Source organism: Agelaius phoeniceus, chromosome Z (genome assembly GCF_051311805.1).
Source record: "Agelaius phoeniceus isolate bAgePho1 chromosome Z, bAgePho1.hap1, whole genome shotgun sequence".
Classification (NCBI taxonomy): Eukaryota; Metazoa; Chordata; class Aves; order Passeriformes; family Icteridae; genus Agelaius; species Agelaius phoeniceus.
The window spans coordinates 89,516,126-89,541,316 of record NC_135303.1 but is presented as its reverse complement, the minus strand read 5'-3'; the positions used below and the strand labels follow the sequence as shown (position 1 = coordinate 89,541,316).

General features: G+C 40.4%; 1 protein-coding gene and 1 long non-coding RNA gene across 4 annotated transcripts in view; one reads left to right on the top strand and one right to left on the bottom strand.

The window, feature by feature from the left end:
* The window catches only part of PIK3C3 (phosphatidylinositol 3-kinase catalytic subunit type 3), a 70,069-nt gene extending 63,608 nt beyond the window's left edge, over positions 1-6,461 (bottom strand). For 2 of the 3 annotated variants that reach the window (XR_013179744.1, XM_054652246.2), the window contains exons 1-4: positions 6,292-6,460; positions 4,063-4,251; positions 3,409-3,552; positions 1,028-1,157 (exon numbers count right to left, since the gene is read on the bottom strand). Coding sequence is in view for 1 of the 3 variants with exons in the window: in XM_054652246.2 (XP_054508221.2) it covers positions 1,028-1,157; positions 3,409-3,552; positions 4,063-4,251; positions 6,292-6,359 (531 nt within the window). In the remaining 2 variants the exon portion in view is untranslated. Of the gene's footprint in view, positions 1-1,027; positions 1,158-3,408; positions 3,553-4,062; positions 4,252-6,291 lie in introns of all 3 variants that reach the window. The other variant, XR_013179745.1, reaches the window with a different exon arrangement.
* The window catches only part of LOC129133011 (uncharacterized), a 45,699-nt gene continuing 26,965 nt past the window's right edge, over positions 6,458-25,191 (top strand). Inside the window, exons 1-2 of the long non-coding RNA XR_008535893.2 lie at positions 6,458-6,758; positions 11,769-11,949. This is a non-coding gene — a long non-coding RNA (uncharacterized LOC129133011). The remainder of the gene's footprint in view (positions 6,759-11,768; positions 11,950-25,191) is intronic.

The window sequence follows — 25,191 nt, the reverse complement described above, 5'->3', positions numbered from 1 at the left end:
ATGTCTGCAAAACAGAACTAACATGAAAGGCATGGCCTACCCTCTCAAAGCCTTTCTCAGAAACCCGCAGTATCTATCATATAACCATGTGATGAACTGGAAATAAGACTTGATATTTAGTGTCTTTTTACAAAGACTCCTTAGGCCAGAGGGCATTTATTTTACTATGATCAAGAAATGGGGCACCACTGGCTTTAATGAGCTTTCCATTATAAATTCAGTGCAAACTACACTAATAAAACAGACACCCTTGAAAGACAGTTAATCACTGTCATAAATCTCTAATGAGAAAATGGTTCTATCTTTCATTGGGAGTCCCACAAAGGTCTGCATAAAATCTGGGAGACAAAGATTAAGAAGAAAGCTCACTGAATAGGCAGACTGAGCAGTTTGGAAAGCCTGGGGTAAGCTCACCTGAATAATCAGAGATCATCTAGTAAAACAGCCCAGTAACTAACACACTCAGACCAATTTCAGTAGTTTTGATGGCAAGAATATACTCTGCCCACAAAAGCTTGGAGGCAAAAATACTAATGTACATATTCGTGAGCTTAAATGAATGGAACTTAGGTTAATTTCTGCAGTTCTACTCAAGTTCTTTCTAATGTACAGGTATGACACCACTTTGGAACACTATGCCACACAGCCTCAAAGATAACAGATGGTCTCTGAAAGAAACTCAACTGTCCTCACAAGTCACTGTTAGGAGAGGCTCTTATTAAACCTGATGGAATTTTGTCTTCAGGCATCTTCAAGGCATTTTCATGTTTTAATTCTTTACAAAGAATTTAGATCTTAAGTTGTTCCAACAAACTGCTATGTGTAATACAAGGTTTTTTAAAAAAATACTTCAGAAGCAATTAAATATGATCTGCTTTACTCCTTTGTATAAATCCTGTGAAACACCTAAATAACCAAAGCAAGAGAGCTATCACGTGAGAAAACAGCACTGGAAGCTGTCTTCATTTCTCTCCAGTGAAGTGCATGCTTGTCACATACATTTAAAGGTTACTTGCTCTTCCATTACCTTTGCCAGGCGGCTCATTTGATCTTCAGAGACTGTACTGCTGGTTCTCCCAGGAGTTTTGGTGGGCTCGGAGCCATCAGCTTCTACATTGGGCCAGACTTTCAAGTCATGCATTCCTTGTCGAAACATACTGCAGGGAAAAATGCAGAATCACATCAGTAAACTCAAAATAATACAGCTGTCAGGAATCAAAGTTGAGCAGCAGCTGCAAGAAAATGAAGTTGCTTCCTTTGTCAAAACTACAAAATTGCATAATTGAACTCTACTGCACAAGTGTCTCGCACCTTGTGTTCTCTACAACCTTTATTTTACTGGCACATGGAGTTAGAAGAAAATTGTGAAGTCAGAGATAACTTATTGGGCAAGTAGAAGAAAAATGGGTAATTCCCAAAGCCAGTGGGGTGGTACAAACAAGAACTGAGGAGAAGGCTCGACCTTCATAGTTTTATTATTTGTAATGAAGCAGAAAGTATTCCTCTTGACTTGCAAATTGTAACAGTAACCCCAGGTCTGCCAGTATGAAAAAAATGAACTTAAAAGCTACCGAAGTTGCATTGAAAGGTCAACAGCCATAAAGCAGCCTTCTGAGCTGCCAAATAATAATAAAAACATACCAAGAAAAAAATGCCAAAACTCTCCACACACCGCTTTCTCCACCAATGCTTGAAATTGAATTGATAATTGAAAGTGTGCAGTGAACAGAACTTTACAGGGTAACTGACCACATCTTTTCTCTGCAAAACTCTGCTTACCTTGCACATTTGTGCTGATCCACTCATAAAAGATGCCCCAAGAAATCAAGTTCATTCATTACTTTTGCCAATAAGAGCTCATCGCTTTACTCTAAAAACTTCAGGTAAATACAATTGACAGGAGTATTTTAAAAAGTGAACATTAAAAGTGAGAAATAACAATTAGAAAAGACCATCTGACCTTGAATTTACACACCATTTCATGGAGCATTACTACAAGGGTTTTCTTTTAAAAACTACAAAATTCAAAATTTTTTTGTTGGTTTCTCTCCATCAACTTCATCTGAGTTCCACATGCTGGAAGTAAGACTTATAACTGAAATTTATTTTTATCTTTTTCCAGGTACTGTGCTTTAATGCTTTAACAGCTACCAGCAGTCTTTGGGGCACAGTCCAATTGATCAGGTTCAATGTTTTGCCTTAAGGCAATCTCATCCTTTTTTGTTCAAGCAGCATCCTCAATGAGAGAGATACAACCTTTCTCTACAGTCACTTTCTGCATTCAAGCATCATTAGAGCAGCTTTCCTAATGATAATCTAAACTTTTCCTGCACTTCAGTCTAAGTGAAGTCTTACTTCTTATCCACTGCCTAGACAAAACAGGCTATTTCTTCCCATTTTCCAGCAGTATATACACACTAGAAAAATGTTTCTACATTCTTTCTTTTCAGCCTGACTAGGTATAACACTTCCTCCATCACACCTACTTGCTAGACATTCAATGATACAGACTCCCAGTAGTCAGAAATTTGACTGAAGTTGATTAGAAAGAACAGAATATACCCCATCTGAGTGGAGAAGAAAAGGATAAGAAAAGAAAAGGGTACAGAAGTGTCTCTGATGCACATAGTTGTAAACCGTTTATGTAGTCAATGTTGTTCACACAATTATACAAGAGCACCATGATGCTGAACTACACAAAACTTAAGATTCACTCTAAACTACAACTCCCTCTCTTTTCCTGGGCAGCTGCTCCCCATTCTGTATGTGATAACAATAATTGCAAAAAAAGTACCTGTGCCTCTTAATCTTCCTGAGACCACAACCTGTTTTCTCAGTCTCCTTTGCACTTAGGTAAAATTCTTTCGAGGTATTGTTCACCTCACAGATTATTACTGTAATCCTTCCCACTTTAGTATTACCATCCACCAATTTACTGAACACACCCTCTATTGGATCACAGCACATTAACTTTGAAAAGTGCTGATTTACTGAGTGACATTTTACCCCCTATAAATAACAGTGCATTCACAACCTAATTGCAAGCCAATTAAACTATTTTTTAAAGTAATCAGTACTGGCATCCATGCAGTACAAGGGCGTAGATATGAAGTGATTTCAGCACTTGCCATCTTAAAATCCAAGCTAGTAGATCATCAAAAAAAGAAAAAGAAAAAAGGTGTTATACAGAACACTTCTTTTATACAGCACTGCAGCAAGTGTGAAATTACACTCGGGAATAATCAGGAGAAAATCACCTGTATGTATGTATGTATCTGATTTTTCAAACACAGAACTGTTAACCTAGTTTAGAAAATATTTAAAAACTTATCTCTCATAACCCGTGCCACATTACTATTCACAGGTGAGCTTTAAATGTGGTTTAAATGAGAAGAAAAAGCAGTATACCCATATTTTCCAAAGAGCGAGACCGTTGTTCCTCCCACAGGAACAGCTTTACCAGGTCCATACACATCCCAGATGGTCAGAGCCACCTGAGCATTTCGAGGCAAGTCTGGATACTTCACAGGCAGTTTCAGCCATTCATTCCAGCTGCAGAGAAACACCATTTATTAGTCATAAAGCTTTACAATTCAAGTTACTCTCTATAAGTTTAAATAATAAATAAAAGCTTTACAATTCAAATTACTCTCTGTTAGTTTAAATAAAAATTTCTTAGGGCAAATGGACTATTTTCCTGTGGGCTTTAACTATTCAAACACCATGACTAAAGGCTACACACCAAAAGAAAAATATTCTGGCTTGATAACTGAGTAGCAAGGATCAGGCTGTCAGTGAACAGCATGAATATATATCACTCCTGGCCCCAGAAGTCACCTGAAGTAGCAGGCCATGCCCAAGATCACAAGTAGCCATTTTATCACTTACCCTTTACACAAAAAGGTGGTTTTTGTGCTGGCTGGATAACACTAACTATACAGACACTTGAAGAAGCATAAGCCATTATACAGAAGACAACGGAAAACAAATCTTTCTGACAGAAACAAATACTTGGTGCCCCACTAATTATGAAGAACATGAAATAAAAGGCAAGCCACTTACTTCCATCTAGTGCTAAAAGCCTTGTAGGAAGTTCTAACTGGAAGAGCAAGCGGCTTCCCCTCGGCAAACACCTGACAAGTTACATACAAGTCAGAGCAAGTCTCTTGGTACAGTCCCGAGAACTTCAGCATCGGATCTTCTAAGAGAGCTTTGTAGCTTTTCTGCTCTCTTTTCCCTTCCAGACTTCCTCTATAGGGGAGAGGGCAGGGGAGGAGGAAAAGAAGAAAACATAAGTAAGCCAGAATTTATTCTATCTGTAGTAGAAATCCTATTGTATTTCCATAGCTTATACTTAGATTACCCAGAACTGAGGCTATTCTCACTTTGCGCTACCGCTTCTAGTGAAATCCAAACACCAGAGAAGAACTCAGGACGTGAAAAGCTCAGAAAACATGAACATACTGCTGTACTGATTTAGGCGGGGGTGAGGGGAAGAGCAGGGAAGGCAGGAATTACTTGTTTGTCTTTTAAATGGAGGCAACTTTTTCTAGTACAACCTGTGGATTCTCAGACAGAGCTTAAGTAGGGCAACAATAAATGAGAAGACATAGGCTGCTATTATTAAAATAGACAAAGAAAACATCAGATTACACATGCTCCAAATACTATTTGGAAAAATAAAACACAGAACAACTACTGTAAGTAAATTTTTAAGATCTATGAAATGTATGACTGGTTTTGGAAGTCAATCATCTCTCAAATCCACAACAAAATAAAATTCGCTTAAGCAGACTGATCAAATAAAATTTAGTCAAAACCCTGCAGCACTTTGCACAATGTTACTATTAAGAGAAATTGTTGGAATTTCTCAGGCTTCAGCTATACCACGATGAAAACAGACATGCACATTAGATATCTGTCTGTGGATGCACAAGTTAAAACAAAACAAACAAACAAAAAAAAAAATTGAGGTGATGGGAACACATGTAAGATCAATCCTCCACCAAACAAAAATCTATTTGTTTCCACAAAACCATTTCAGAGTAAATTAACAAGTTACTTGCACAGAACTGACACTGCACATTCTAAGGATGACATACACTTCTATGTGTTAAAACAAAAAAAAAAACTGCTAGTTTTAATTTTGTTTGGTGGAATGAACTATCAAAGAGATCACATGAATCTGACTCCTGATGGCACAGAACAGTGTGGGCTGGCAGGGAACTTAAAAATCATCCAGTTTCAACCCTTGTCATGAGCAGGGCCACCTTCCACTACCATCACTTTTTCAGAAATTAAACAACCCTTAACAAGCTTCTCCAAGTTAGTTTGCCAGAAAAGTGCAAGATACTTTAATAATGCACCACCACTGGGCGCACAACATTTAAGAGTCAGCCAGATCCCTCCTACTTTTCAAACTTCTCATTGCTGTGATGAAGTAAAGTAACTTAAAAAAACAAACGAAAAATTACAACACTGTAGGGTAAATCCAGCTTCAACAAAAGTGCTTCCACACGCTCAGGTAGGAACAGATTTACACGCTGCAGCACCTGGATCTTGCTACAGTAAAACACCCCAGTAAGACCACCTTGTTTTCAGAGGAGCATGGAAACAAGCAGCAAGAGTGTCATCAGTTTATCTCCTTCCCGTAACACTCAGGAGTGAGCTGTGACACAGCGGTGGCCCTCCAATTCCTGGAGGGAACTTACAGGAAAGAATAGGCAAGACTATTTACAGAAACATGTAGTGACAGGGCAGCGGGAGATGGCTTCAGACAGAGTAGATTCAGATTAATTAGGAAAGAATTCTTTACTGTGAGGGAGGTGATGCCCTGGCACAGGCTGCTCAGAGAAGCTGTGGCTGCCCCGTCCCTCGGAGCGTTAAAGGCCAGGCTGGACGGGGCTGGGACCAGCCTGGGATAATGGAACGTGTCCCTGTCCATGTCAGGGTGTGTAACAGGATGGGCTTTAAAGGTGTTTGTAACGCAAACCAATCTGTGATTCTCTGACAGGTGAAAGGCTCTGGGAGCCAGCACTGACAATCGCTGCCTTGGAGCACCTGAGGACACGGCACACCTGACACGCGTTCGCAGCACAGCTCCAGCCCAGCCCCTCGCCCGCCGCCTCCCCACGGGCCAGGACGCGGCACCGGAGATGAGCCAGCACCGCCTGTCCCCGGGCACCGCCGGGCTGCGGCACCAGCGCACCCCGCCGAGGGGCGAGCGGCCCGCTACCCCCTCCCAGGGCGGCAGCGACCGCTCCCCTTTGAGCCCTGACGCCGCTCACTCACATCTTCAGCTGCACGTTGATGTCCAGGTCGCAGCTGTACACATAATAAAGCCTCTCGGTCTCGCCCATGGCCGCCGCCGCTGCTGCTCCCTCCCCGCCCCCTCAGCGCCCGCGGGCAGCAGTGCCGGCCTCCCCGGCCGCGCTCCGAGCATGCGCCGCCGCCGCCATCTTGAGTAAGGGAGGAAGGAGCGGTGCCGGCCCTTGACCAAAATGGCCGCCTGCCCGCGGCCGCCCCTGCTCCCCCCCCTGCCCGCAGCGCCTGGGTGCGCGGTGCGCGACATGGCGGCGGCAGCGCCCAGCGGCGAGATGGCTCCGGCCCGGCTGCCCGCGGGATGGCGTCCTGTGCCGCCTGAGGGCGGAGAGGGATGGAGCCTCGCAAGAGCATCACAGAGTGTCCTGAGTTTGAAGGGACCCAGAAGGATCGTCGAGTCTAGCTCCTGGCCCTGCACAGAATGCTCCAACTACATGGTAGGAGACCTGTGTCTGAGAGCATTGCCCAAATGCTTCTTAAACTCAAACAGGCTTGGTGTTGTGACCACATCCCTGGGCAGCCTGTTCCAGTGCCCAGCCACCCTCTGGGAGAAAAACTTTTTCCTGAAATCCAGCCTAAACCTCCCCTGACTCAGCCTCACGCCGTTCCTTCAGATCCTATTGCTGTGGCAAGAATTAAGAGATCAGTACCGGCCCTTCCTCTTCCTCTCATGAGCATCTCGAAAACCACAGTGAGGTGTCCCCTCAGTCTCCTCCAGATCTAACAAACCAAGTGAGCTCTTAAGGCTTCACTTCCAGACCTTTCTCCATCTTCGTGGCCTCCTTTGGACCCTCATAAAATAGTTTGGCTTGGAGGGGAACTTAAAGCTTCTTTATTTCCAACCTCCTGCCATGGGCAGGGACACCTTCCTCTAGACCAGGGCTTGCCTCAGAGCTCCATCCCACTATGCCATTATTTATATATAGAAGTTCAGAGTTAATAACTTTTCAAGCAAAGCCCTCCATTATGATTAATTAAGTAGTTTTCATACAAGTTTAATCTCAGCTCAAGGAAAGGGTCTTTACCAGGGCTGGGGCCACACAAGGGTTCTACATCTGGCACAGACAGCCAGAAACTACCTAAAAAGCTGCAGAAACTACAACTAAAATGTTATAAATTAATGTGTGATTTAAAAATATGATTAGTGTTTTGAGAATTAATACAGCTTGTGAGCACCTTTAAGTGACATGTACAGATCCTATGCATATAGTCATTATTATCCTACACTTACTCTCTGTATGTAGGGAAAACAGCCAGCACTAACAAACAGAAATTTTTGTATTTTATGATACTCCACAACTGCTGAACTTCTCAGGACTGCTGAACAAAAGTGTAAAATGTGCTATTTTGCTCTAGCTCACTGTACTTAAAACACTCTTGGTCCTGTGGAAGCATCCAAACAGGTGCTCTCTCACAGCAAAGCTCAGACTAAAAAAAAAAAAAAAAAAAATATATATATATATATATATATACATATATATATATATATATATACATATATATATATATATATATATATATATATATATATATATATATATATATATACTGTCACCTGGAAACAGTGTTTTCCATTTTCATAGCAGGACAGGGTTTACAGGTGAAGAGGCCAAAGCAGAGGAGGGATGCTTCTTTTAAGTGAAGGACTTTTCCACCTCAACACTTTTTTCCCCCATCAGGTACTATGACCAGAAAGTCTTTCCTTCCTTTTTCTCTAAAACAAATAGGAAACTAGAGAAGTCCACAACCCATACCATAACCTGTACTACTAAAATGAAGTCATTGCTTTCCAGCACTACCACGCTGGCATGTATCATGAGTACAAAACATAATTTAAGTATAATTAAATTAACAAATTCCTCTGCTCAGTAAAGGTGATTTTTTAAATCCATCTTTGCTATCTTAATTCTTCACTTTCTGTTCATATTTACAGTTTCAGCAGTCCTGGCAGCTGCCATTCATTTGTTGCCTGCCTCATAATTTTTGATGACTTCTGTTTGTTTGTTACTTTGGTTTCATCCCTGTTTTTTTTTACGTAAAATCTCTATTTTTCGTAACAGGAATAAACAAACATATTTTTCTCCTTGGGTGTGAAGAAAAAGTAAAACATAAACTTGCAAAAATTAAAAGACAAATAAATCTCACTGTTTTAAAGCTAAGCAATGTATGTCTCTGTGCACAAGCAATAATTACATTCATATACGTGTACCTGTTTTGGTATGATTTTTTTGTCAGGAAAAATAAGATTCTTTTTTAATTAATGAAATTAGTGGTATCAGTTTAATAATCTCACTCTCTATTGCACCACTATAGGCATTTTCAGATAATTATCGAAGATTTGTTTAAAGAGAAAAAAAAAAAGGAAAAAGCTAAGGGAAAAAAATTACAGAAGGCTTCTGAAAAAGGCATTAATTTTTTTTTTTTTTCAGATTCCAGTATGTCTAACTAGATAACTAAATTAGGTGAGGCAAAAGAACAGAAAAATGTTTAGGAGAGACATTTTTGACAATAAAATTGAAGAAAGATGCTATTTCAATCAGAAATGTCACTTTATACCACTTTCTGATATTAATAACCTAACGTTTCTAGGTTCTCATATACTGCCACGGAGGCAGATAGGAAGAGTATTTTTCACCTTGAAGGGTCCCGAAGCACTTGCAAGAGGCAGTGATGAACATCCAGGGCCATTGCTTGTGCTCTGACACAGCTCTGGCTGGAGGTGATGGGCATCTGCACTGCCACACACCTGCAGCCAGTAAAGCTGAATGGGGCCTTTCCCTGTGGAGCAGATACAGAGCTGGATAAGGACATTTTGCTGTGTTACTCTCTGCTGCCACTTCTGTGTGTCCTTCACTTGCCATTTGTGGCAACACCTGTGCTAAATGATAAAAGCAAGCACCATGGGCTGTTGCCCTGAGTCAAGTAGTTCATATGACTCACAGCTACCCTCTCTTGATCTGGCCCCTGCAGAGTGGTCTATCCATATCCCAACTGGGTGATCTCTTCTGACTTCTGAGCGTCAGTGACCCCTCCTGTGGCCAAAAGATATGATTATTTATGTGTGTGTTTTCCAGCTCTAAATGCTGGATTTAGTATCAGACTGTGCTGGCTCAGGTTTCCCAGAGAAGTCTTGGTTGCCCTATCTCTGGAAATGTTCACGGCCAGGTTGGATGGAGCTTGAAGCAATATGGTGCAGTGGAAGGTGTCCCTGTCCATGGCAGAGGAGGAGGCTGGAACTAGAGGATCCTTAAGATCCCCTCCAATCCAAACCATTCTGTGGTTCTATGATCCTGTGATATAAGGATTGCTTTACTGCCTGTAGGAAGGTTTTGTGGTGTGACACCTAGGGCACATCATGAAAAAGTGCTTTGTGGTGGTGGTGTGTTTCTGGTTTTGGCCTCTTGAAGTAGGGCAGGATTATTCCAAGTGTTGCATTTCAAATGAAGCACATCTTTTCACCTGTTGCTGATCTGCAGCACACCCATAAGCAAACTCTCCTGGCAACTCTGCTTAGGTTTCTTCCTTAAGGGGACTAATAAATATATGCCACAACAGAGCCCAGGAGTGACCTAGTATGCAACTACATAGATGTTGATAGCCGGAACACGTTCTAGAAGCAAACAAGTGTCAAAATTCATGATGCTCCAAGTGCATTGTGAAGCAAATTCTGACCTTCATTGTGCCAACAGAAAAAGGAGCATCTGTCCTGTCGCCCTGGTTTTTTAAGTTCTTCTAAACCTTCTGATGTTTACATTCTGTAACAAACTTCCTCACACACTTTCCTCTAAATGCTTACTGTTTTTCATTCTTTTCTGGAGGACAAAAACTTTGAGGGACTGTTGGTTTGTTCAGTGTCATTGGAGAGGTGTCACTGTCATCCTCCAATCCACTGTCACTTTTGGAAATCTGTTAATGTTGGAGTCAGAATTAAACTTTCTCTCTTTTTACCTTGAAGATTTTGTTTCGTGTCCTAGAGTGACATGTCCCTTCTAGCTTGGGGTGAAGCTGAGAATGACATGAGGGACTGTTAGGAGTTACTGGTGGCCAGTCCCTCAGGCTTATGGCCCACAGCCTCATTTCAGGGAGTTGTGTGCCCAAGCAATGCCATAGAAATCAGTCTCCTGCTCTATCACAGCCCTGCCTGACCCAGCCATGGATTTCACTGAGGCAGTTCCCAGTCTTAGACTAAGGTCCCCACAGAGATGCCTGATGACCTGGTCTGGACCTGCTCTGGCAGCACTGCAAGTCTTCCTTTCTTTCTGGTGGATGCAGTGGGAAAGCCCCTGGCTTTCCAGAAACATATTCTTGTAGTGCTCTAACATATACCTGGGTGTTTGGTCTTGAAACACCAATTTTACTCAGCATATGTAAGTTTCTAAAATTTCTTTGGAAAAAAGTACACCAAGAGGAGTCTATTTTTTTCTCATGAAAACTGTAAGTAACTGGCTAGATGTAACTAGATTTAGTTATTTGCTGATATTATGCCATTCTTGTCGTTGGAAAAAATATAGCAAGCATGGGATTGACACTCTTCATTGCTCTGCTCATGCATTAGAATCTCCCCTACCCCTGTTCTGTTTTTCAGTCTGATAGTTGTCAGCTCCCAGAAGTCTGATGAGGTGAAGCATTGAGAAAATAGTGGGAGCAATAGAGAGGTCTGCTGCTGACACAATTCTCTTTGGAGGGAATGGAGCTATTTTTCTTGTTTTGAAGCAGAAGTGTCACTTGCAGTTCACATTAGACTGATAGCCACAGAGAAATACGTAACCTTTCCATCCCACCAAGAAATATATCCCATCTTCCAGAGGACAGCACTGATTCCTCACACACCATCTATTTTCTGCTGGTGGGACTACCACGATACGGAAGAGGACTGATCAGATATCCAGCCATGCCCCACATTGCTTGTAAAGATTTTCAGCAAAGTTGTTGGAAGTAGCTATGTTGTCAGACTTGTTTTATCTTTCCTGAATGTGGACATCTGTCTGCTAAAAACTGGACTCAGACATCTAGGAGCTATACATAACCCAACCCTTAGTGCATCTGTCAGACGATAATCACTTTCGCTCACTAATGAACTGGAACAAAACTGACTTGGCAACTGCCTTTTTCCCTCTAGGAATATCCTGAGAAAGACTTTACATGCTGGGTGTACAGCAGAGAGAGTTTCTGCTATTCAAATACCACAGCGGTGATCAGGTTTTCAGAACCACAGTGGAGGGGTGGTTAGCGCATTGTATTTTCTTTAAAAATGGATAAGAATGGAGTTATAGAAGAGAGCACACCTTGCCTTCCATTGATTTATGGAGTTTTACCTAGTAAGTTTCACTTTCCACCTGATTTTATATGTTTCTATTATTCCATGGCTGAGTAGTACTGTCTAGTATATGCCCAGCCTGTTCTCATTAAGTGACCCTGTGAGTGAACAAAGTCTCTTGTTTCCCCAGCCTTCTGTCCAAAATCCTTCTGTGTGCTCAAATGAACCCAGGACTGGCCAGCATCTATTACCTCTTCACCCACTCAGTCTCATCCTTTCCTGTTACCAGCAGCACCAGCTATTCAGTCTGTCTCAGCAAGCTCCACTTTACAAGCTCCACTAAGACCATGAGATGGGTGTGCTAATTCCTGGTAAGAAACAACATTTTAATTTTGACGCAGCCATAGGGGTCTGTTTTCTCTCAGCCCAATCCAGATCAGTGCATTTTAGGGAATTTTAGGAGCCCAATCCTCCCAATTCTTACCTTGCTCCTCAGACATTTGTCATATCAGTAAGTCAGCCCTGTCCTCAGTTGCCATTGATGGAATTAAAAAATCATAGAATCATTCAGGTTGAAAAAGATCTTTGAGATCATCAAGTCCAGCCATGACCCCAGCACTGCCAAACTTTCTCCTAACCTATGTCCCCATGTTCCACATCCCCATGTCTTTTAAAATCTCACCACAAATGATGAAATGATGAAATGATGGAGAAGATGGGCACGTGAGTTACACTTACAATTTGAGTTCTCCAGGGAATAGGTAGACATAAACTAGAGTATTATTAAATTAATTTTTGATTATAATGAAAGATTTGTTCTAATCCATTAAAAAAGTTATGGATTTGCCTTTTTGTTGTCAGTACCCTCAGGTTTCATCATATCAGCGGAATGTGAAGCACTGGGCTTCTTTAAACATTTAATTTCCATTGAAATGACAACAAAGCTCTGGACTTTCAGAATAAGCCTCTGAAATAACTCTCTTTGGAGGGAGTCCCTGAACTCATTCATCTCTATATAACTTGAACTCAATATATTAAGTTGCACTAGGGAAGAGTTTGGCCCATTAACTTTAGTTTTCTAATGCTGTTTAGTCAATAAGCCATTTAATTCCCAAAACAAGGAAGGGGAAGGAATAATAATAATGGGAAACATGAAATGTCAACACTGCCAATTCAGAAGGGGGAAAAAAAAAAGCAAGCTAAACCCAAACCAGAATACTGTGTCAGGTCATCAGTTAGAGAAAATCAGTGTAAGTTAAGTTCAGTGAAATCAAGTAAATTATATTCAGTTACCTCAGATCAAGTCCTGTCATGTAGTTACATAATTTTGGGGTTTTCAGTTCTTTCTCCCCTGCCCCCATCATAAAATTTATTAAAAAAAAAAAATCCCCAGTCTGCTAGATTTTGCAAGTTCAGTAGTCTGTTAACTGAGTAAGTAAAGATATAATGAAAGCAATAAGTGCTGAAACATCACACATGCAGTACATATCTCCAGCCAGTCCAATTTTATGCCTAAGAAGACTGGCAGAGTTCCTGCTGCGATTCAAATCTTATGTCAAATTTATAAACTTGTTTTCTCCATTCTCCTCTCCTATCCCCGTGCCCCATCAATCAGAGCTTATACCTGCACAAAAGGCTGATCCATCATTAAGGAGGCAGGTTGCAGCCAAATGTAAATCTGCACTTAAAAAAAAAAAAAGAAGGAATAATACTCATGCTGTAGGGCAGGGTCACCCTCTGACCCTAGGCAATCTGCCTCTCAATCTGCAGAACACAGCCTGAAATAATGTGTCCATCGAACAAGCAGTAAACTTTTCTGCTTCTGCCTTTTTGAAGATTCTTGGAGTTGCTGCATCTGCCGGCTGACACTCTGTCTGACTTTTAAAATATGAAAATCTCCTCCATATGCATTGAGCTCAGTTTTCTACTTAGCATTTCAAGAGCCCTAAGGACCTTCAGGGGAAAAAAAAAAAAAACATATTCTGAATTTTCAATTTTGATGACAATTTGCTTTCCCTACAGGATGTGCAGAAACACCTTGAAAAACTTGTCAGCTGCTAAAGGAAATGTTCTTTGCCATGGGAATGAGAGCACATCACTTTCAACTAACTTAGGGAAAGCAAGTTTGACTCTGCACCCCATGCTTCCCCAAAGTAGCTGAACATCTCTTTTAGGTTGTTCCAAATAAGAAGCAACAATAATAACAACTTAAAAAAAAATAACAAACATAGAATCCCACAAATATAGGTTTTGACCATACAGTAAAGAAAAATTAAGTCCGTCCATCCATCCATCCATCCATCCAGTTGCAGACGACTCCCATTTTCACAGCATCCAAATCCAAATAAGGATTCAGGCCATAAACAAAAGATTATTATTTCTTTAAAATTAAATTGTTGTGTTGGGATACATGACTTTCCCTAGTCTGGGCTAGTCTCCCCTTGGATTAGAGTCAAGGAAGGAGACAATAATACTCAAGAGCAGTACAGTCATGCTCACCCTCAGTAATTGCATGAGGTCAGCATGCTCCACTATTTGCAGTCCTTTTTTTCTCAGAGAGGTTGTAAAGAGAGCCTAGATGACCTACTTGTATTAAACCCAGTGTTTATAAGCTAATATTAAACAGGGTGAATCCCCTCCTTTAGCTGAGGTTTATGTATTTTCTCTGTAACTTCCACATCACTAAAGGGCACACTGGAAGTGTTAATTCTCCAAGCACCAGACATGCAAATTTTTCAGGGTGTGTTGGATTTTGTATCTTCTGTGCTGCAGAGGAAAGGTGTTCAGGAACTGGGAACATGAAGCTCAATGTTTTCTTCTCCAACCAACATTAAGGACAAAACCATAATTGACCCTGAAGTGTTCAGATGCAAGTTGTGGGGATCCCTGCTCAGAAAACCCCAGGTTACAGAATTCACTGGATGCTCAGTATTCAGCCTTCATTAGCGATCTACAGCCAGATGAACCACAAGCTGAGCTAGGAACAGGGGTGATAAGTTTTCATTTCAGGGCTTATGTTCCAGCATTAGACAGAAATTATCTTTAAACTAGTTTCTGACACTGGACTGATGACAGTTGGGGTTTTTGTTGGTTGGTTTGTTTGTTTGTTTGACATTACAGTATTTTCATGTTTTACATGGGCTAGACGAAGTGTATGAATTCTAACATAATTTAGCATTTCTGCGGCTAATCCCGGTTTAGCTGTGACACAGACAAATCTGGTATTAAGCAAAGAAGTTGTTGCACAAACACAGAAAATGCTGCCTCTCTTCCTTTCAGTGGACTCAGAAATTCACACCAGAGCAGTCAGTTAGAATATTCAATTTATACTGCAGACTATTTAAATGTTTTAAAATGGGAACATTCATTACAAATGCCTTCTCTAACCTTTTATTCAGGGTGAGATGCAAATAAAGCAGTGACTGATAAAGGGAGACATGAAAATGAATATGTATGTTTGCATAAGCTGTATTTCTCTGCTGCTGTGGAACAAATTCTGCTCTTAGTCCCATTTAAGCATTCTCTGCTGATTTCAGTGTAGTTATGAGCATGCAGCTGAGGCCAGGATAAATCCTTCCGTCCATCTATTGAATGATCAAACCATATTTATTATGGATCCCATTTCAATGTGGAAGTGAAACAGGCCTTGATCTCAAGGGCAGGCTCTGCAGCATCGTCTCCACAGCCTGTGACATGATATGGGTATAAGCCTCACTCCAGTAGGTGCTCATGTTGGCTACACAGGGAAAAAAGCCCCACATGCCTCTGAAAAATCCTGGGGAGCAGTCAGAGAGACACCAGCAATTAGAAACCTGTTATTTTCTTTTAAAAGGTAATTAATAAAAAATAGAAGTGCTAAGCTCAAAAAAGCAAGTTGAAAATTCATAATCAATTTTGTCATTGCCTTTCTTTCTTATTGGTAGGAAAAAATTACTCACTTTTCTCCCACCCTCAGATAAGACTAGGCTTTTGCACTCTATTAACCCCAGGGACTAAAAGATAGACTGTTTTCTAACAGGTGAATTAGTGCTAGATAGCATTACCACAAATGCCAAGTCATTAAACATGTAATTGGATTTTTTTTTTTTTTTGCTATCTTAACTTTTCTACGTTATAAAGGATCTTTACAAATTAATGACAGAATATGAAGCTGCCCTGAGAGCTATTTGCCCATTAAAAACAGGCATGAAAAACTCCTATCCCCATCACATAGAGAACTATCCCACCAATTTCCAATTACTTCTGCCACTGACAGTTCACTGGACTGTTAAGTTATATTTTGCACCATGCTGCTTAATGTGGTTAAGTCAGGCAGGTATTTTCTGCTTTTCTTTTTTCTTTCTTCTTCTTATTTCTAATTTTTTCCTCTGATTGTAAAGCAATTAAGCAATGTCAGTAATGAAAAAGCAGAATTTTAGTACTATAAAGGCACGGTTAATTTAAAGATGGATTCCTAGAAATCACTGAATATATGCTCCTTGCACCCTGGTCCAAAAATGTTTCTCTAAGTTTATTCAGGACCTGCAGTAAAAGCCTGTCCTATGTCATTCACAGACATACAGAGGCAAGAAGCCTTAGTAAAAAGCTAAAGAACTCACTTTTGTATAAGATAATGACAATGATAATATTAGACCTAATGGTAATAAGGAAAAGGATTCACAGTGTCTTTTTTTCCTTCCATTTTATGAGAACCTTCAATTGTAAATGCAGTAAAATATGGAAAAATGCCACTTATGTGAAGAATTGGAAACAAAAAAAATGTTAGAAGCCCTTTGATGGGAAAACCTAAGTGATGGTTGTGTTAGCTTTACTATTAGGTGATCTAGTCCTTAAAGAGAGATGTTAGTGGTATCACTGAGAATTGAATATGGCAGTGAAGCACCCCGTGTCCATGGATACCCCCCAAGAGTTAGAGCTACTGGGGCAGCTGTGTTCTGTGTGTTGTGTGTGGTTTCACTTTTCACAAACCTCACCTCCTTTAGGTGCTTCTGATATATCCAGTAAGGCATCTGCACTTTGTAGGTTGGTGATTAAGTAACACAAAATTCAGAAGATTGTTATATGCAATTTCTAGGACTTAAGTGGGATTTAGGGGAATATTTATTAAATAAAAAATAATCCATCTCAGCATGGCCAAGAGTGAGATAGCCAAAATGTAAATGGACTTAATAAAAATGTGTCAGATGTGGACTTTCCTTCAGGATGCTGGTAGGATTCCTTTTGAGCCAGTTGATACCAGTGCTATCATTTGTGAGCTTAGGGGGAATTGTAACTTAGCCATATCTGACTTAAAAAGAGAGATAATCAGTTATTATTCACAGAAGTTGTGTGATGTCTGTGAGTCATTTCAGTGATGCAACTAGAGGAAAGGAAAGTACAAAAAAAAATACAACAGGAACTTATAGGCACTAATAGTTACAAAAAGACAAATCCAAGATGGAATGGCTACAGAGAAGGAGTATAAAAATTAACAGGGGAATATAGAACCTATTTTATATGTAGACTTCAAAAAGAGATTGGACTTGAAAATAAAAGGGGCAAGAAGAAGGCAGGGGAGTAATATTAATACTGTATTATTACCTTTCCTAATGGGAACAAATGATATTCCAGTTAAAGAAAAACAATGAAAAATGCAGATAGGTGCAGATAAACTGTATATCTGTGTGCAGCTGTCCTCTGGACAGAGAGTGCTGGGAGCACCCACTTGTCACTTTGAAGCATCCTCTTTGAGCATCACTGTATTTACAGTGTCTCCTTTATCACATGTATATTTTACATGTGTTACACTCCATGTATATTTTTCAGTGCATCCTAATAGATGTCTCTTTTATAAGTCTGATCTCCAGCAGGTCTCTCAAGTAGATTAATGCTGAGATATTGCTGGATAACTTGGTGTTTGTACTGGAAACAGCAACTCATTCCACACTTGCCAGATTTACAGGATGCTTAAGTTGCCAGACTATTTCTCTCTCCATCTTCAACTCTCTCACTGAAGTCTGGTTTGGTATTATCAAAATTTTTATTGGCTCTCTGATTTGGAGAATTTAGTTTGGCCTACCCAACTAAACAGAAGAAAATAACTGATGCTTTAAGATGGTAAAATGCATTTTTGCTTCTTGCTGCTTTTCCTTTCCTTGTATGCTGTTCTCACTCCTTTGGCTTCAAAGATCTCCAGGCAGATGTTAGAGTTCAGGTATTCCTTTATTTTTTAACCTTGTAATTATTTACACTACTGTGTGATTACAAGGTGTCTTACTAAACCAATGGAAGATTCAGGGTGTTTACCAAGGCTAATAATTTCAGAGAATCACTGTTTTAAATGCCCATGCTTGCTTCAAGCACTCCACTGCTACTCGGCAACACCGTATACAAATAATAAAATTTGATAATGAGTGGGAAACCTCCTGCTCCAACCTGTAAATTAATAGTTGAAATTTACTCTCAAGCAGACAGCTGATGTCTGGGCTGGTTCACACCTGGTGTCACTTCAGGGCTTGTATGAAATTCAGGCAGGCCACGGGCTTTGTGCTGGGTGTTTGAACAAGGTTATTTTCACTCTGCAGCGAGCAAGTGCAGTCATATGTTTCAATAAGGGACTTATCCGTTAGCATGTGAAAATGTTACTGCTAATTTTACACCTTGAAAACAAATCAGGGTTTCACAGTTCGAAAGCAGAAACCAACCAGCTATAAACCGTCAGATTGACTGTGATCTCAGAATTGAATAGGTCTATTTGTTCTAACAAACAGTTAGGCCATTAAATTGCAAAGCCTTTCAGTGTTTGTCCAGGTAAATAAGGACACATCCAAATTGATTATCTGTTGTTCAGAGGTAATGATACGTAATAAACTATTCGCTCTGGATAACGTAACAGAAATGTGCTGTAGCCCACAGATGTGCCATATCTTCCCCTGTAAAAGCAAGATTTCTCCACTAGCTGCAGTCCAGGTCTCCACATTCCACCCTCCTGCCCTCCCCACCCCTGCAGGCAAAATGCATTTGTCTGATAAAACAAACGTGCACATTCGTCTTGCTCCCATAACCCTACGTGATGCCCCTGCTTCTGATGGGGATTCCTCAGAAATCTGCATGCAGGTACATCTGCAACTCACAGAAAAATACTTCAGGGACATTAAGTTTGATCCTGTTCTTTCCAGTGTCATTATACTCATTTGAAAAAAGAATATCTGTCATCACAGATGTCAGATCTACTGGCTGCCCAGGAATAAATCTTGTGCTCGTGTCAAAATGTCTCCACCAGAACTTCTAGGATGAAAATTCACAGCTCAACATTAGGCAGCAATTTATGATGTATGGTACAAGCAGCATGAGCAGTATTCTATCAGGAGAAGGGGGGAATCTCTAAATTTTGTCAAATGGAAAGTAGTTAAATGGTGCTTTTCTCAGTTAGGAACTTAACTGACTTTTTAAACTGTCATATAAGAATTCTCCCTGTGCACATATTCTTGGTAGCTCCAGTTAGACTATGGCTATATGCAAATATGGCTGGAAATATGCATTGTGGGGGAGAGGGCATAAGCAGCTGGGACTGAGAACCAGGGACAGAAACATTTTCCATCAGCAGCAGGACCTTCTTTATGGGATCCTGCTCCATCACTTGTGACAAACACCAAATTGAATGTTTGTGGGGACAAACTCAGAGAGGGTAATAACCCGTGCTGAGGCAGTGTGAGAATGATAAATGTTTTATCGTCTTTATTTTTCTCACATCACTTGCCAGTTAGACTTACAAGGTGAAATTAGTAACCTTCTGTGGTGGAGTTTGTCTTGCCAAATTTTAGCTGACTGAAGTATTGAGTGGGATGTTGTCTGTAAATAAAACACTTGAATTTAGACACCTATAGATGTTTATGCCCAGGTTGGTGTTTAGGCTGTCCTTACAGCACTGCCTGTGGCTCCTGGGAAGCTATTGGAGCAGTGCTGGAGCCTGGAACAGCATCATCCCCTCACTCCACGAGCTGCACTGACTGATGGCTCTCTCAGCACATCAGCAGAGATGAAGCATGTGTGGACTCAGCTCATCCTTCCTGATTTCAGGCCCTTTGAGCTGCTGTGGCACCCTCCTGCCCTGGACTGCCAGTTGGGCAGAGGAGTCTCCTGAAGGCTCTGTTTTGAGGAGCTTGATTATCACTAGAGGTCAACAGCAAGGAACCTGACCTGTATCGATAAGCAGCCTTTGTAATCAGGAGGAAGACAGGTGTCCTAAACATTTTTATTTAATCTGTCATAAATGTCTATTTTGGAATGAGACAAAATCTAATTTCTTCCAAACCATTGTTTAAAGGGAGCTGAATGTGATTACTGATATTTGGAGCCTTGTGCTGGAAGAAAATCACATAGATTTGGTGAAAAAGAGGAGGTCACCTCTCCCTGTTTACGGTGTAAGTTTGCTGATATCAGGAGAGCAACACAATGGGTACATTTAACCAATGTCCACTGACATAGAAAGCAAGATAACTAATCAAACAAGCGAACCAGGCTTATCTCTCAGTGATCATGTAGCAGATGGCAGGCAATATGGAAAGGAGAGCACACAAAGAGAGATATTAATATAAGATAGGCAGATCGATGGAGCAGTACTTTCAAAAATAATAAATGGCTCAAATTGAAGGCCAGTTCTCAAATGCATATTCAGAGACATATGTGTTGAACTCTTAATGGAAAAATCGTTAAAAAAAATAAAAGATAATGCAGGATCATGTGTTGACATTTATTTTCTCTCTGGAAAAGAAAAAACCCCACATTTACATTTTTCTTGAGCCCTCTTTACTCCAAAGTTGCTAAATATTACAGTAGAATTGAGATGATCTAAGTAAAAAGACATAAAGATTTTCTTTCAAAAAGGGAAATAATAAATAGAAGAGTGGGGTTTTTATTTTATTTCAGAAAATGATAAGGCTAGTTAATCCCTTAAAAGATGTGGAAATCTGAATCCAAAGACCCTCCAACAACAGAAATGCAAATATCTTTGTAACCACTAGATGGTACTTAAAGCACAGGATTGGAATGAGTTGCTCTGTTTTGAGATGTGTAGTGAGAGTATCTGTGTCAGAGGCTTAGCAAAGTCGAGGTTGGTTTTATTTTTTCCATATCCAGGAGGAAGGCGGGGGGGGGGGAAAGAAAACCCAAAACTAAATCTCTTCTGTGCCTTTTTTTGACTTAAAAAAAGAAAAATGGACGTGGCAAAAGTGTTTCTGATTAGATTGGTACAAAAAGATGATGCATTCTTTCTGGATGAATCAGGAGATATGAGGTTCTGTCACTCTTTAGATATAGACCTGAAATACTAAGCTTAAATTTATAGCCTCTTGAATGAGCCACAGGACTCTGTTTACTCATAGAGTAGAATTGGGTGCAGTTCCAGCAGTTCTTCTCTGTGATCAGTTACTTTATCACCTTGATCAGTTCAGAAGATACAATAACTCTCTTTTTTAATACACCCTACTACAGTAGATCCTTTATCAACCTGCTTTGGATTTAATCACACTCCTGGGTCAGGAATCCTCTTCCCATCTGTCTCTTTCACATACATGCAAACACATGCCTGCACAGCCATAAATGTCTGCATGTTACTTTTGATTTTTTTTTTGCAATTTTTATGTTTTCTGGAGGAAAGGCTGGAAGAGATAGGGAGCAGGTCTAAAGAAGCGATAGCTCAATTGCAGCAGCTCTCTTTTCCCCATTCTAGTTTCCAGAAACAACAGTCTATTTCCAAAAGTAACTAGTAGAGGAATTTCCAATTATAAGAATTGCAGGGGCTACCTGGAAATTTAAGGGTGCATTTGTCTGCAGATTTTGGACTTTCACTCTGACTTTTTAGCAACACGTTGTTCTATTTGTTCTGGGTAGCCTCTCCCATTCGTAGTTTAATCTGGTGCTTTGGTTTGGCTTCATTCCCCACATAAATTTTTTACAGCAAAGAGTAGCACAGGAGAGGTCAGAGAGATTTTCCAGGAAATTGTGAATAACAAATGTCTCTCGGTGGTTCCTCCCGATGAACACCCTGCTGTGCAAAGGGGAGCATTTCTTCCTGACCTCTTCTACCTATAAGCTGTCCCTGGAGGTTTGTGGATCGATACTGTTGCTCAATGTACATTAAAAGGTTAGGCTGATTTTTATTCTCTAAAAAAAAAAAAAAAATGCCACTAGGTTTCTTCTAAAAGTAACTAAAATTATTTGTTTCTAAGGTATTCTGTGTCATTGAGCTCTAAACCCTCCAAATATTTGTTTGGTGTCTCTGATTATCCAACAACAAAAACAAAAACCATCCCAAACAAACAAAAAAACCCCATCCCAACAACAACCAAAGCAAACCCAAACACTTCTGTGATATCTTTTTACAAACAACTGTGAATGACATTAAGGTTGGAAATGTGCATCTAAAAATGTTATAAAGTGTTAAATGATCCAGAGAGTTAGTAGGAAATTACTTTGTTACCTAGGTCTAAATTTTCCTTAGGAAAGGTCAGTCTCTGCTGCTTCATATTTCTTTGCTTTTCCATGGCAAGCTTCATCACAGAAAACCAGCAGCTTTGGGCCTGATCTAAAACTCCTTGAGCACAGTACAAGTTCTCCTGGAGGACAAAATCCATTCATTAGTTTCATGGCAGCTGCTGTGAGCAGGAACATTTTTCACAAAAACAAAGTTTTTGGAGCAACTCTAGAATTGGTCTCGTCACTGAGATTTGCTCTTTCATAATAGCTTTGCACCGAAAGGTTTGACTTTGGTAATGAGACCATGTGTAAAACTTTTGGATGTGAGCTTTACTCTACAGTTCCTGATTTTGTCCATCCTATTATTTTCTAGCATGAAGGTTGCTCAGAGGTAAATGTCTGGTTAGTTTTTATTTTGTTCCGTGGTGTTTTTTATAAATACACCCCAGCATCTTTAGAAGTCACACAGTGGTTGTATCTCTTGGCTAGTTGTGCCCTATAGCATCAAAAGGGTCAAGGAGCTGAACCTGGCACAAGAATACCTAAGAGCACTTTCCTCTTTCTTGCAGTTGGCAACATCTGTTTTTGTAGTTGCAACTTGCCTCCAAGCCCCTGAAATTCCTTTCAAATATTTGTTCCAAAGCTACACCGCGCTGAGCTCAGCCATGGAAGTATTTGCTGTTTCTTTTTCTGAGAGAAAATACTATCTGTTCCTGTCTGCCTTCTGCTCCATCTGTCTGCCTGATCTGCTGCTTCATAATCTGGAAGAGAATACCTTTTGGGTTGTTTCATATATATTTTGCAACCACTACAGAGCTTTGCTTGAAGGGGCCAACCTCATCTGTGATGGTGAAACTTCACTGACTTCATGTAGTTGTACAAGGTGAATCAGATCTTCCCTTGGGACCACTCCAGAGAAAAAATGTGTAGATATGTGTATGAACAGGCAGAGGCTGGGAGGGGAATCAGAAGTAAGGTTTTGCAGAGATTGTTCTAGGACAATAGTAAATCATACACTCACTGCTGCACTGCACAGAAGGCACTAAAGGAGAGCAAGAAAAATGAAGGAATATGCAATTCTGCTCACTTCAGCAGTTAAGCTTTTGTTAGAATACTCTTAAGCAATTACAAAGCTGCCAGGACTGTCTTTAATTAAATATGTAAGTATCAGTACAAAAATAAAACCCAAGCAACACTTACATCATGCCTACAAGGTGTTATTGTTCTGCTTATTTTTTACAGATGGACATTTTTTCAGGAATAAACTTGCCAAGTGTTGTGAGAGAGAGAAGAAACAAGAGAGAGAAGGATGTAGAGGGAAGTAGTGAAAAGAAATATGGATGCTACAGGAAAAATAACAGTAGTTATATTTCAGAGAGGCAAACAAAATACAGTGCATCTGTGACAAGGAAGTATGACTTGATTTCCCTATTTAAGGCTTCATTGAAATTGCCCAGTACTTGAGAGAAAACAGATGACAGAATAATTAGAGATGGTTTTTATAATTTATCAGTCACAGTCTTGACTTCCTGTAGCTGATTGGAATGACCAGATGATTTCTTACTAGTAGATCATATATTTGGGGGGATGGGGGAAACGGAGGAACACAGCTGAGCACAAATAATGACTCTTTATTTGCCTAGACTCATTGAATGGTTTGGGTTGAAAAGGACCTCAGAGAGTATCTAGTCTCAATTCCCTGCCATAAGCAAGGATAATACACACTAGATCTGGTTGCTGATTTAATGAAACCTGAATCTTTAACTCACAAGAAAACTTGCCTGCAGATGTTCAGGTGAGGGAGATACAGCCATCCAGAACCTTCAATTCTGCTGCTCTTTCTGGGAGAGGCTTTGCACACCCAGGAAAGTATGGAGCTGCTTTTGCTCCCAGTGGGAGAGGGGTTCAGTTGTCTACAATGTCCTGGACACACTAAGGCTTTACCTATAGACAAGGCAGGGTCCAGAAGGGCTGTGCTCACAGGCCTGACTTTTGCCTAGTGGAAAAGCTGGCACAAGATTTGATTCTGGGCTTCTTTTTCTTGGCATTAGTGAGATTAGTGAAAGATTTGTATATAAACTATATTGTAAATTGCAACCAGTATGAGGTAGGAGAATTCAGGGACAAAGTAGTACAGTATATAGTTTATACCATGTTGGTTAAATTATATCAGAAATACAGGTGCAGTCACCCTTTTTAAGAACACCAACATTTTCTGTAATGTTGGTGTGCTAGATGAAGCAGCCAAGGCATGTTTCCTTCCCAGCTACCAGTAATGTAAATTATTTTGACTCCACTGGGAAAACAATTTATAATTGTACTCAAAAATACCAGGTGCTTTCTGGGAATCATAACTGAGCCATTGCTGTGGGGGTTTTCTTTCACCCAAGAAGGGGATCAGTTCTGCAGTGCAACCCACTACTCACAGCCTTGAGAGATGTACCTGCAGGTGCCACGAGTCTGTGATGACTCCCAGGAACAGGACTTTGGTTAAGTAAGAGAAGCGTTTTGGTCCAAATGCTGGAGTCCTGGCTGGAGTGTTATCTCAAAGGAAGATGATCACCACAAACTTATATGATTGTATGTGGTCTATATGTGAGGTTCTCCCATAATTTTACGTGAGCTTCATTTGTCCCCATTGCCTGTAAGAGTGTTTACCAACAAAGAAAAAAGGGTATTCCTACACCAGAGGAAAATGCCCACGTTGTCACTTGGGCATGAAGCCTATTCAACCTCCAGGAGGCAGAAATAAAGAGAAGTTAAGATGAAGTAACAGTTGGATTTGTCTTTCACTCCCTGAAAGCTGTGGCTATAGTTTTCAGAGAGGCTAAAGGAATTACCCGTATGTATTTCTTTTTCAAGTGAAAAGTCCAAATCTCTGACATAAGCCTAGAAAGTAAATGTTTTGCTTGTTATATTTTAGCCTTGGAACTGATCATGTTTTGAGTTTATCCTGTGTTACATGAACAATCTGATAGCATTTCTTATGCTAGTAGCAGACTCTTATGTTAATTTACAAAGAGAAACAACTGGGGGCATCCATAGCTCCCACACAGAAACACTGATGAGGAAACAGCTTGGCGTTGGGTACACTTTCTGTATTTTCCTCAGACTGTATCAGGTGGAAGCTGCAGAATGAAAATGCTCCAGTGATAAGC